This window comes from Myotis nattereri, assembly GCF_964212035.1.
Source record: "Myotis nattereri genome assembly, chromosome: 9".
Taxonomy (NCBI): domain Eukaryota; kingdom Metazoa; phylum Chordata; class Mammalia; order Chiroptera; family Vespertilionidae; genus Myotis; species Myotis nattereri.
Window position 1 is genome coordinate 43,838,816 of NC_138084.1, and position 13,561 is coordinate 43,852,376.

The 13,561-nt window shown below is 43.2% G+C and overlaps 3 protein-coding genes across 5 annotated transcripts in view; 2 read left to right on the forward strand and 1 right to left on the reverse strand.

The window, feature by feature from the left end:
• MRPL48 (mitochondrial ribosomal protein L48) overlaps window positions 1-482 on the forward strand; it is a 53,946-nt gene extending 53,464 nt beyond the window's left edge. The window contains exon 8 of the mRNA XM_081098713.1: window positions 180-482. Within this exon, the coding sequence (XP_080954839.1) occupies window positions 180-254 (75 nt within the window). The 3' untranslated portion in view covers window positions 255-482. The remainder of the gene's footprint in view (window positions 1-179) is intronic.
• A 7,749-nt stretch (window positions 483-8,231) lies between these two features.
• Window positions 8,232-11,137, reverse strand: COA4 (cytochrome c oxidase assembly factor 4 homolog). The gene is made up of 2 exons (XM_081100217.1): window positions 11,058-11,137; window positions 8,232-8,923 (listed from the first exon to the last, which is right to left on the reverse strand). Exon 2 carries the CDS (start codon window positions 8,909-8,911, stop codon window positions 8,657-8,659), a length of 255 nt encoding a protein of 84 aa, XP_080956343.1. The 5' UTR covers window positions 8,912-8,923; window positions 11,058-11,137; the 3' UTR covers window positions 8,232-8,656.
• A 169-nt stretch (window positions 11,138-11,306) lies between these two features.
• Window positions 11,307-13,561, forward strand: part of PAAF1 (proteasomal ATPase associated factor 1) — a 30,878-nt gene continuing 28,623 nt past the window's right edge. The window contains exons 1-2 of one of the 3 annotated variants that reach the window (XM_081099508.1): window positions 11,307-11,379; window positions 13,274-13,314. In XM_081099508.1, the coding sequence (XP_080955634.1) occupies window positions 11,333-11,379; window positions 13,274-13,314 (88 nt within the window). In that variant the 5' untranslated portion in view covers window positions 11,307-11,332. Of the gene's footprint in view, window positions 11,660-13,273; window positions 13,315-13,561 lie in introns of all 3 variants that reach the window. The other 2 variants (XM_081099509.1, XM_081099510.1) reach the window with 2 other exon arrangements.

The window sequence follows — 13,561 nt, forward strand, 5'->3', positions numbered from 1 at the left end:
ATTCAGCTTAGAATCCATGGTAGCTAATACAAGTCTGGTATATAATAGATCCTCAATAAAGCTAGTTGAATTGTGATGCATTCTCTACAGAGGTGGTAGGTGGATCCTTTTCTGATGCTGTGCGTATTTGAGTAATTGAAAGTTCTGCAGTAATTCCCACTTATTTTTCTTCTCCCCAGCACACTGAAGAAGACTTCAAGGGAAGGTTCAAAGCTCGGCCAGAACTGGAAGAACTGATAGCCAAGTTGAACTAGCTCATTGCAGGCTCTTTCTTGCCAGCACTGGTGATATTGAGTGCCCAAGGGAAGAGCTCTCTGAGTGGTCAAAGTTAAGCAGGTGACCCTGACCCTTAGGTATAAGTATCCAACCCCACAGCCAGGAATGCGTCCTGTCCTCTGTGGAGGAGTGCTTGCCAATTGTCACCACTTTCCTTGAGCCAACCCTAGGTATCTTCCATCTAATAAAAATTTGCTGCTGATGGGTGTGTTTTGTTTAAAGTAATTTATTGAGGTGAAATTCACATACCACAAAACTAACCATTTTAAAGTGAATAATTACATTCACAATGTTGTGCAAGCACCACCTCTATCTAGTTCCCAAACCTCATTGCCTGTTTTTGTAATAGAGGTTTATTGAAACAGAGCCATGCTCATTCATTTATATATCATTTATGGCTGCTTTCACACTTCAATGGCAGAGTTGAGTAGTTGTAACAAACTATAAAGCTAAAACATTTATGTGGCCCTTTATAAAAACAATCAAACCTTGCTCTAAGTCATTGGTACTAAAACTTAAGTATGCATGAGGATGACCTGGAGGGCTTTTTAAAACACAAATTGCTAGACTCTACCTCCAGATTTTCTGATTTAGTAATTTGAGTGAGGGCCTAGAATTTGCATTTCTTACAAGTTTCCAGGTGATGCTGATGCTAAGGGACCCCAGTGTTTTTCTATTCTGAGTATCAATGCATTCATTCTTCTGTAGATAACAGCTACAGAAGATAAATAATCATTTATTCAGTTAGACTCTGTGCTAGGTACTATATTAGCTCTAAAACTTATACCAGTTTTTTAGGGTGTATATGAGTGTGTATGTGGATGGGTATCTGTGTGTGTGAGTGTGAGTATACAGTGGGGCCTTGACTTACGAGTGTCCCGACTAACGAGTTTTTTGAGATACCAGCTGTCTCTCGGCAGATTTTTTGCATTGAGTTAAGAGAGTAATTTGAGTTAACGAGCTCCTTAACGAGCTCAGTCTGGGAACAAATTAAACTCGTAAGTCAAGGCCCCACTGTATCTCACATTTGTTGAGTTTTCATAAGTGCTATGTACTATATACAGATTATCCTTGAGGTTGATGGTGGTATCTCAGTTTTATAGATGGAAAAACTGAGGTTTAGAGAGATGAAGTGACTTCCTAGGGTCACACAGTTAATAGTGGCAGACCCCTCTCTCCTGTATCCCACTGCTTCTCTGAGATAGTCCTATAAGTCTGTGGGAACTCAGAGCATTCTTAGCATTTAAAAAAATTCATTGAATATATCGGGTTGACATTGTTTCAAGTGTACGATTCTATAATACATCATCTGTATATTATATTGTATGTTCACCACCCAAAAAGTCTCCCTCCATCATCATTTATCCTCTTTACCCTCTTTGCCTGTTCCCACCCCCCATTTCCCTCTGGTAATCACCATACTGTTGTGTCTATGAGTTTTTTGCATGTTTTTTCTTCTTCTTAATCCCTTCAACTATTTCACCCAGACCCCCAACTCCCTTCCCCTCTGACAGCTGTTAGTGTATCTATGAGTTTGTTTCTATTTTGTTTATTTTATTCATTAGATTCCACATTTAAGTGAAATCATGATATCTATCTTTCTCTGACTGGCTTATTTCACTTAGCATAATACTCTACAGGTCCATCATGCTGTTGCAAAAGGTTAGGTTTCCTTTCTTTTTATGGCCAAGTAGTATTTCACTGTGTAAATGTACCACCGCTTTTTAAAAAATATATGTTTTTATTGATTTTAGAGATGGAGAGATAGAAACGTCAGTGATGAGAGAGAATCATTGATTGGCTGCCTCCTACACGCCCCACACTGAGGATTGTGCCCACAACCTGGGGCATATGCCCTGACTGGGAACTGAACCATGACCTCCTGGTTCATAGGTCGATGCTCAATCACTGAGCCATGCCGGCCAGGCTAAGTTGATAATTTTGTATGGCCCAAGAATGATGTCTTAAATACCTAAATGGCCCTTGGCAGAAAAAAAGTTCCCTATCCCTAGACTGAGGCCAGAGGGAAATGGACTTTCCCAAGATCAAAGGGCAATGAAATCAAATGGAGTGTATGTCTCTTGCCTCTAGGATGAAGTCTCCCTCCCTGAGGCAACCTAATATAAAGAGGTAGACAAACCTGGGCTATTCCAAAGTTTCTAATTTATTAGTTTTGAGGCCTCAGGTGAGTTATTTTCATCTCATTAAACCAGTTTTCTAATCTGTAGATGGAGATAATTCCCTTTTAGGAGTTTGAGATAATGTATATAATTCCTTTTTAGGAATTTGAGATCAGTAAATGTTAGATTACCTTCCCTTCTAAACTTCTTCAGCATGCTTTTTTGAAAGATTTTTTTCCCCATTAAGATATAACTTATATATAGTGAAACACAGATTTTAAATGTATATTTGATCAGTCTTAAAAATGCAGCCACCCATGAAAACTATACTTCTATCAAGATAAAGAATATTGTGGCTGGTGTGTTCCTTTAAACCTTTTTTTTTTCCCCCCAGAAGCAACCACTAATCTCATTTCTATTGCCATAGATTGGTTTGGTCTAACTAGTACTATTTAAATATCACCCAGTATGTAGCCTTTTGTGTCTTACTACATTAATTTACCCTAATGTTTTATCTGTGTTGTTGCATGTATCAATAGTTCACTCCTTCAGCATACTTCTGTTTTGAATACTTCAGTCAGGATTAAATTATGCCTAGTATTAGGCAGGAAGGAAGAGAGAGGTCAATGGATTAGGAAATAAGAATAGCTGGGTTTTAGTTTTGGCTCTATCAATACATAACCTTTGGGATAATCTGTTTTGGTCTTCATTTTACAGATGAGTTAACTGACTTTCCCAAGGTCACCCAGTTAACCAGTGACAGCCAGGGATAGCTCTAGGTCAGTGATGACCAACCTTTTGAGCTCGGCGTGTCAGCATTTTGAAAAACTCTAACTTAACTCTGGTGCCGTGTCACATATAGAAATTTTTTGATATTTGCAACCATAGTAAAACAAAGATTTATGTTTTTGATATTTATTTTATATATTTAAATGCCATTTAACAAAGAAAAATCAACCAAAAAAATGAGTTCGTGTGTCACCTCTGACACGCGTGTCATAGGTTCGCCGTCACTGCCCTAGGTCATTCAATTCCTGGTTCAGTACACATTGAGATGGTTAGAAATGGATTTCTTTGTAGATCAGTAATTTTTAAGAAGGATGGGGTCAAATGGGGAGTTTTACTAGTTAGGGCCAGTAGGTTCCTCAGCTTTGTTAGTCCCTTTCCTCTGGCTGAGGATGCCTTATTTCCCCCAACAGAGCTGGAAATTGCCCACTGTGGATTCTGAAAGGGAGTTTTAGTTGCAGAGAAAGAAATGAAATCTGGATATTTTGGCCATGCAGACACCACAGCAATGCTGAGATCCCTGGTTCCCACTGTTTCTAGAATGTAAAGTACTTAAAGGAAGGAAAGTGCAGGTCTAAAACTAGACCTGCTGCAAAGGCACTGCAGATGGGGGTGGCCAATGTGTCTCATGCTTTTTTCACATGTAGTACTTTGATCTCTTTGTGCCGTTTTTGTCTCCAGATGTCTGATCTCCCTGGAAAACCTAAAATGATTCATTTAGTTCTTATAACCCCCATGGAATAACTTTCATTCTCAGAAATTTCAGGTTTAGGGAATCAGCTCACCATTTAGACAAAATAATCAGGCTCTGAAGAAAGAAAAGTTTGGCAATTGTACCTGAGGGAGTGAAAGTGCGAGGAATATCTTATTACTCGTCTAGTAAAACACAGTACAGGGCACCTTTCCACTGAACACAGGCCAAGTCCCCAGCCAAGGACCTTGCAGGGAAGAGCCAAATCATGAGTCTGTCCTAGGCCTACCCCAGGGGGACAGCCAGCTAAGAGGTCTCTATTCATCCCAAGACACCAAGCCTCTCTGCAGGGGTAGGTGTGGATTGTACAGGGACAGGCATGGACCACCTTAAACTCTAGCTCCATAGCTGTGGGCTGTAGAACTGAGACCAAAAAAAAAAACCACACAAAAACACCATGCCAATCTATAACACTGGGCATCTGCACTGGTTAATCTCCTTTTGTAAAGCACTAAAAGAAAGTACAGTACTGTTTACATAGTAAATGTGGTTACTTACTGTGTTAAGCATCATACTAGGCACCAGATGCTTGTCAAAGAGCAGAGCAGAAAACAGCATAGGCTCTAGAACAAGACACACTTGGAGTCTGATCCTCAATCTGACCTGTATTTCCTCCTCTGTAAAGGTGAGTTAATGGAGTGTTAAGAGGGATTAAATGAGATACTGTAACTCAGGATAGTGACTAGCACACAAGAAAAATGACAATAATAGCTAACATTTAGTGGTTACTTAGTAGGTACCAGACACTCTTTCTCTCTCTTTCCCTCCCTCCCTCCCTCCCTCCCTCCCTCCCTCCCTCCTGCTTTCTTTCTTTTCTTTCTTTCTTTCATATATTTTTAATGTATTTTATTGATTTTTTACAGAGAGGAAGGGAGAGGGATAGAGAGTTAGAAACATTGATGGGAGAGAAACATTGATGAGCTGCCTCCTGCGCACCTCCCACTGGGGATGTGCCCACAACCAAGGCATATGCCCTTGACTGGAATCGAACCTGGGACCCTTCAGTCCGCAGGCCAACGCTCTATCCACTGAGCCAAACCGGCCAGGGCTCTTTCTTTTATTTATTTAAATTTTATTTTCTTGTTTAAAGTATTACAAATAGTAGTACATATGTCTCCTTTTTTCCCCATTGACCTTCCCCTGGCCTCCCCTACCCCCGGCACATGCCCTTACCCCCCCCCCCCCCCGCCCCCCTCAGCAGACATGTTTCTTAGCTCTTAAATCCTTACTTAATTAATATCAATAGGTTTTGCGACTTTAAGCAAAACGATGTATAATGAAACGAAGTTTACTATATAATAGGTTAATTGATGTAGACAGTTAAATTCCTACCATTTCTCATCATTATAACAAAATGACATTGAAAGAAATGACTTTATTCAAAGACCTACTGTACCAATATTAACTCATTCTTTCTACAACCCTATGAGGAAGGAACTACATTTATTAGTTGTGAGGCCTATGCGAAAGGCATTATAACTATATTTTTCTAGAAGAAAAAACAGAGCCTGAGATGTTAGGTAATTTGCCCCAAATTGCCCAGCTAGTAAGTGGCATAGTGGGATTTGAAAGCATATCACAGGGAATGAGAGCACAGACTCTGGAACCAGACAGCCTGGGTTAAATGCTCCATAAATATTAGTTTATCTATATAAAAGCCTAAGCGACTATCGCAACCGAACTGACGACTGAACAGGCTGCATGAGGTGACCAGGATGGAGGAGGGGTTAGTGAGGGGCGACCAAACGACCGAGCAGCAGGCTGTGTGGGGAAACCCGGCTGGTAGGTGGGTTAGTGACGGGCAACCAGGCAGGGGAGCGGTTAGTAGCCAGCGGTCCAGGATTGTGAGAGGGATGTCCCAGGGATTGGGCCTAAACAGCAGTCGGACATCCCCCAAGGGGTCCCAGATTGGAGAGGGTGCAGGCTAGGTTGAGGGGACCCTCCCCCCCTCCTTGCACGAGTTTTGTGCACTGGGCCTCTAGTAGTTCAATAAATGCTAACAATTTTTATTATTACTTATATATTATCTCATTTAATTCTTTTAGTATGCCTATTAAATAGGATTTATCTTCATTTACTTGAGGAAAAAGGTTTAAGCACCCTTTGCCTAAATATATTGTTACCCATCCGGCATTAGCTCTGTTATAGCTGTAACCGTCCAAAACTTGCTACCTCCACATAGCTGGTTTGGAGGTCCTTTCACCCATTCTCTCTGCTAGAAGCATTATAAATACTTCGATTTTTGCCAAGAGGATCTATAATACAACTTTTTCAAATCTGCATTTGACTTACTATCAGTGATGCAGAATATATTTACATTTTCTTATTGTGTGGGTATATTTATTGATTTTTAATTTTTAAATTTTATTATTGATTTTAGAGAGGAAGAGGGAGCTAGAAATATTGATGAAAGAAAAACATCGATTGACTGCCTTCTGCATGCCCTCACAACCCAGGCATGTGCCCTGGCCTGAATTGAACTGGCAACCTCCTAGTTTATGGGTCAATGCTCAATCACTGAGCAACACTAGCTGGGCTGTGGAGGCATATTTAACTTTGTTCACTTTTCAACTGGGCTGTTTGCTTTTTCAATATATTTCTTGATTTCAGAGAGGAAGGAAGGAGAGATAGATAGAAAAGAAACATCAATGATGAGAGAATCATTAATCAGCTACCTCCTGCATGTCCCCTACTGGGGATCGAGCCTGCAAAACAGGCATGTGCCCTTGGCCGGAATCGAACCTGGGACCCTTCAGTCCGCAGGCCGACGCTCTATCCACTGAGCCAAGCTGGCTAGGGCTGTTTGCTTTTTCTTATTGAATTCTAGATACTTTTTATTTGCTACAGATGGTAATCCTTCCTGTTATATATGTTACAAATAGGTAATACCTCCTTTATCTTTAAAGGTTCAACTCAACTAAATCCCTTCTCTTTTTGAGATTCTTTTTTTTTTAATATTTTTTTTAATTGATTTTTTACAGAGAGGAAGGGAGAGATAGAGAGTTAGAAACATCGATCAGCTGCCTCCTGCACATCTCCTACTGGGGATGTGCCCGCAACCCAGACCGGAATCGAACCTGGGACCTTTCAGTCCACAGGCCAACGCTCTATCCACTGAGCCAAACCAGTTTTGGCTCTTTTTGAGATTCTTGCTGAAATCTCGTCCCCAGTACTCTTTCTGATGACCCATAGCACTTAACACAGATTCATATCTCTCTCTCTCTCTCTCTCTCTCTCTATATATATATATATATATATGTGTGTGTGTGTGTGTGTGTGTATCTATATCTATATCTATATCTATATCTATATCTATATATCTCCAGTCAGCCCCTTCTGCTTGAAGGCTGAAATTGGATTTTATTGTTCTTTAAACTGGTATTCCTATCTTCTCCCCTCTTTTCTCTTTCTCTCCTCCCCAAATACCAACACACAAAGGTAGTGTTAGATGCTACTGTACTTCAGATTTGTACTTCTAATTTATATAGATATAAAATAAAATATGATATGTGATACACACACACAAGAAATATTACTGACGATGATGACAGCATACGTCTCTTTGCACAGGACAGTCAGTGCCTTACAGGGATAGGCAGAAAGTAACAGAATGGTAATATAATTCCATGGAAACAAAATGAGAAGTGGTGGCAATTCATGAGCCAGAGAATGCAACCACCTAAGAGAAACCATATTTAGCTCCAGCAAATTGTCGTCAAGTAGGAATATAAGCTCCATGTTGACAGCTTCTCTATTTTTCAAAAGTGGAAAAATCTGTGTTTTATGTTAAATGTACTTTTTAAACGTCAAGCCAACATTGTGTGTTTGTTTGGTTGGGAGTGTGTTGAGGTCAGACTCTACATCTGTTAATTCAATAGACTTTAGCATATGAGAGTCACTCAATGTTTTTTCCCCCACATTTGCTTTCTCCCTTCTATTAGATCAATCGAAACATCCAGAACAACTTATTAAAGATAAAGTCATTTATATCATTGCAGGAATTATTTAGTTGTTCCAGTGTTGTTTAATTTGTCTCTCAAACTAGACATGAAGGCAAAGATCATATTATTTGTCCCATCAGTTTCCAACAGTGCCTGGCATGTGAGGTCTGAGGAAAACTGGCTATTGTTGAACCAATGACTGAATAGATGAAGACATATTAGGTAACGAATTTACCTTTAGATTGTGAATTTACTTTTAACATTCAAAGTCCATGTAATTAGCTCAGTACTTGGCACACTGACCCAAGATGACGGGTAGAAGAACATGCCTAAACCTCACTCTTTGTTTTACATCACAAATATTGGTCAATATTTAATATTCGTGGAACAAGATGAGTGAGGATGTGTGGGTCTCACCATAAAAATAAGACAGCTATTGGGGGAGGAAGGAGGGAAGATATTAACCAAAGAATTTATATGCATAATTTATGGACAATGGTGCGGTGAAGGTTGGGGGGGGAGAAGTAGGGTAGAAGGGATCAATGGGGGATAAAAGGAAGACATCTGTAATACTTTCAACAATAAAGATTTTCAAACAAATACAATATGACAGCTCTTTCTTTATGACAGTCATGTCCAAGCCCATGGCTGCCTGGTTCTCAACCCCAATCCCAAAGACTATCCCGGAGTTTTATACCTTTTGGCCCACACTTCCACTGTTTAGGATTTGTCTGGGTGCTAGTTTCTGCAGGCCATGCTCTGGGGATAGATGGTTTGGGGGCTCAGCTGTGGGTACTGTCTTGCTCCTTCCTCCTCTGCAGCTCCTCTCGCCGTCTTGCCTGCTGTTCACTCATGCAGTCCTTGAAGGCCTGCACCTGTGGCTGGCACTGTCGCCAGTCCTGGTGCTGGGCCATGCACTCCTGCACTGCATAGTGGGAAGCAGCACAGCCAGAGCGGGAGATCAGCAGGTCCAGGGGGTCCTCTTCCTCACCCTCTTTCTTCACCTGACGGGCCCAAGTATGTCCTTGAGTTGACATCTTTGGGAATCTCTAGACATCAATGGAGGCAAGGTTAGAGGAGGAACGGGATTATATATGGGATTCCTGTTATAAATAACACTGACCACTGCACTGTTATAGCCTATTTATGCATATGTCTCTCTCTGGAGACTACGCTACTTGAGGACAGATAATGGGCCTGATCCAACCTGGTGCCCTCAGCAGTAGGCCTGGCAGAGAGCAGGCCTACAAAATGGTTTGAACTAAATGGAATGAGATAAAGTATGTGAGAATGCTTAGAACAACAATAAGCTGGAATGGAGTCTGCTAATGGAATTTGAATTAGGTAAAATGTCACCTTTCTGGAGACGCTATCTCTGATTCACCCCAAAAGTATCTCTTCTCTTCTTACATTGGCCTTATCCTATGGCTGGAGAAGAACAAAGTTTAATACCCAAGAATGTGTAGGGTTTGACAAACGGGAGGAATGGAGAGTTGTGTGGCTGTAACATGCAGCATGCAGTGGCCAGGGCAAGAGAGGAGTCTGTAAGCTGAGAGTACTTAGTAATGTGAGGTGTATTCGCCCAAACTTCTCCCCAAGATCATCTGCTGCAGAACACCGAGTAGGAGGTGGCATACAGAGAGAACTTAGAAAGACTTGGCGAGAAATTATCTCAGCCTTTGTACACATTTCACCATGACAGGCTCTAAAGAAACTAGAACTGCTTAATGCCTTCCCTGTGTCTCTCTGGCTTATTCGACAAATGATCACTGAGCACCTAGCATGTTCCAGGCTCTATTCTAGAGCTGAGGACAGAGGAGTGACCAGAGACACAGTCCCTGCCTTCACGGCATTTACAGTCCAGACGAGTCAACAGGCAGTTTACTGTACACTGTGTACAGATAGCTCACTGCGGGACACAGGGGAGTGACACCTAATCCAGACACAGAGAGAGGAAGTGATTTGTAAACTGACCCTTGGAGAATGAACAGGAATTAACCAGAGATGGGAAGGAAGAAGACTCCTGTCCATGCAGAGCGGGGGCGGGGGTGGGGTTGAAAGAGAATCTGACACACGGGAAGAAGGGAAAGTTCTGTGTGGCTGGAGAACAGAGTCCGAGGAGAAAACAAAGCAAATGAAACCGGCAAGATGAGAAAGCATCTGATCACAGCCAGGCCTGTTAGCCAAGTTAGGGCGCTTAGAGGGCAATGGGGAAGGGACCAGAGGATTTAAGCAACTCCACAGCCCTCCATAAAACTCACTTGCTTCGGGGCAGGATAACCTGAGGAAGGGGGAAATGGGCTTTGAGCCCTGACCAGTTTGGCTCAGTGGATAGAGGGTGGCCTGCGGACTGAAGGGTCCCAGAGCATGTACCTTGGTTGCTGGGCACATCCCCACTAGGGGGTGTGCAGGAGGCAGCTGATCAATGTTTCTCTCTGTCCCTCTCCCTTCTTCTCTGTAAAAAAATCAATAAAATATATTTTTTTTAAAAAAAAAAGAAAAAATGGGCTTTGAAACAGACTTGGTTTGGAAACTAGCTTTTTCACTCATGTATTGGGTGACTTTGAGCAAATCACTTCGTAATTTCTCTTGAAAAACAGAGATAATATATACCCCACAGGATTGTTAAAGACTAAATGAGATAACGCAGGTAAAGGAGCCTGGCCCGTCCAGAGTTCAATAATGATCGTCCCTATTACTGCACACGTTTCCTCTCCTCACTACACACTGTGAGCTCTTTAAAGGCAAGGAGCAAACCTGAGAGCAAACACAGGGGAAAGAAAAGTGCTTAAATCCTAAGCCAAGAAATCCGGGTTCGAATGCAGGCAAGGCTTTACCCGGCAGTCTTTTTCCGTGTCCTCCGTAAGGTAACATGTAAGTCACAGAACTACTGCAGCGTGAACGTAATGATGCCAAATGCTCGGGCTACCCCGGGACGCCGCAGGCGCTACCCTGCTCTTTCCCCCACCTCATCCCTGCTTCAGTCTCCCCTGGAGTAGAAAGAGGAAGACCCCTCCCTGCTCAGGGATCAGGGCGGGCTAGGGGGTCGGCAGCTGGAATGGGAAGCCGGTCGGGATGGGGAAGGCAGGGGAAGAATGGCGAAGCAGAGAAAGGCGGGTGTCCCTGCGCCCTCGCAGTGCCCGTCACGCTTCACCGAGCAAGGACGCGGCGGGCGGTGCTCACCGAAAAGGCAGACGAGAGGCCCTGAACGCGCGCTCCCGCACGTCCGCTCGGCACGCACCGGGGACGCTTCCGAGCCTCCTGCCGGGAGCCAGCCTCTGCGAGGAGCGCGCGCGCGCGCGCGGAAACGGAGAGGACGGAGAGGAAGGTCCCGCCGCGCATTTTCATTGGTGGCCTCTCGGTGTGGATCCCGCCCCCCCCGCACTCGCCACAGCCCTTTCGGGGGAGCCACTTCCGGGAGAGAGCGGAAGAGGCGGGTTGGTGGAGGTGTGGTCAAGATGGCGGCGCCTTTGCGGATTCAGAGCGACTGGGCCCAAGCCCTCAGGTGAATGCAATCCTAGAACCGGGACAAAGGAGGCGGGTAGTGATTGTGGTCTGTTCGTGGAGACCCAGGCCCGACCCAGGATACCCAGAGGCGTTACCTCGCCAGGTGTTGAGGGAGCACTGGGTAGACAGAAGTCTCGAACCCACATGGTCATTGGTTTTCACTCTCAGAAGAGCTATCCCGAGGCTAAGGGAACACATAAGCGCTGTGAGATTCCAGCATCAGAACGAGGATGAATGAGTTGGACAAAGACAGGACAGCTGGGAGGCAGGAGGCCCAGGTATTTGTTGATCGTCAGCTATTGGCGAAAGTCCCAGCCCTCGCCCCCACCACACTGTCGGGGTGTGTCTGTCATATTGGACCGTGGTATTCCGTGAACCGCGGAGCGGTGCTGTTCAGGTGCAGTTCAGACGTGTACTCCACGCTGAAGGGGTGGCTCCTGCCCTCGAGCTGACAGTTTAATGGGGAATGCACAGCAGACCGTTCATTTCTTTAACAGATATTTATTTCTCTAGCCCAGGATGAGTAGTACTGCAGTGCCATGAATGGCAACTGTGATTCCGAATAAGGTTTTTCACATTGAAACAGAGGTGAAGATGAATAACATTCCTCATTTAAGAAACTTACACCTTACTAGGTGGGCTAAAATAAAATAACCCTTACTTACTGCAACACAGAATGTGTGATAAATAATAAAGGAAGAACACTAGCATTTGTTGAGGGCCGCGAGGTGCCTATGAGAGAATGCAGGATCGGAATCAGAGGAAGAAACTTGCCCAGGATTGTGCACGACCTAAAGCCTCTGCCCTTTCCCTGTACCCCAGGTGAGATACAGTGGGGCCTTGACTTACGAGTGTCCCGACTAACGAGTTTTTCGAGATAGAGCCGCCTCGACCGATTTTTTTGCTTTGAGTTGCGAGCTAAAATTCAGGTTACGAGCCAGCTTCAGATACCCCACCTCTAGTTGGCACAGCGAACGTCACAGTGAACGCCACAACATCAGCCCAGCATCACGTGTCTTGTTTACTTTTTGATTTGACATATGAGTAATTTGAGTTAGGAGCTCCGTCTCGGAACGAATTAAACTCCTAAGTCAAGGCCCCACTGTATTGATTTGAATGATTGGGGAGGTGCATTCTAAAACATGAAAAAAGTCTATACGGTGGTAGAACACAGACCTTCTATACTAGACAGATTTCAGTTCCTGCTTCATAGGTAGGTGACCTTGGGCAGGTCACGTCTCTCTGAGCTTCAGTCGTTGTTATTTTTAATCTTTAACATGGAGATAATAAAAGATATCTTGTTAAATTGTGAAGATTACTAATGCTATATGCAAAGTGCCTTGCACAGGGCCTGGCTTACAGTAATCCCCCAATGATCGAAGTGTAATATATTCTTTATGTTTCAAAGCTATGCAACTATTAATGAATAGTAAACTCCATTATATGCATTAGACACTTAATCCACAAATATTTCTTCAACAAGAAAACAAAGTTTGTCCTAGAATAATCTATGCCTGGATGGGGTGTTAGACTAGATCAGTGATGGCGAACCTTTTGAGCTCGGCGTGTCAGCATTTTGAAAAACCCTTACTTAACTCTGGTGCCATGTCACATATAGAAATTTTTTGATATTTGCAACCATAGTAAAACAAAGATTTATATTTTTGATATTTATTTTATATATTTAAATGCCATTTAACAAAGAAAAATCAGCCAAAAAAATGAGTTCGTGTGTCAGCTCTGACACGCGTGTCATAGGTTCGCCATCACTGGACTAGACCATGCCTGTGTACTATGGCCAAACTGGAAATTATGTTATCTTTTCCCCCTAGCATCAGTGGCATCCTTTTCAGTGTTGAGTGAGCCTAATGGGGCTTTGTCTTTCTTCACAGGAAGGATGAAGGGGAGGCCTGGCTGAGCTGTCACCCCCCAGGTAATATCCTTAAATCTGTATGCATTCCCTTTAGAGGAGGAGAAAGCTAGCCCCGAAGAAAGCTTCCTACTTTCTCCTGGCCGAGAGTCCTTGCACAGTACTCATGGAATGGGACATAAAACAGAATTCCTCAATCCTATTTTTGCGGCATACTTCTGAACTAGCATTTCATGCCACTTCCTTACCAAAATCTTCACCAGATCTTCTCTAGTCCAAAATTCTACCCTAGATTGTGAGTTCCTCTATT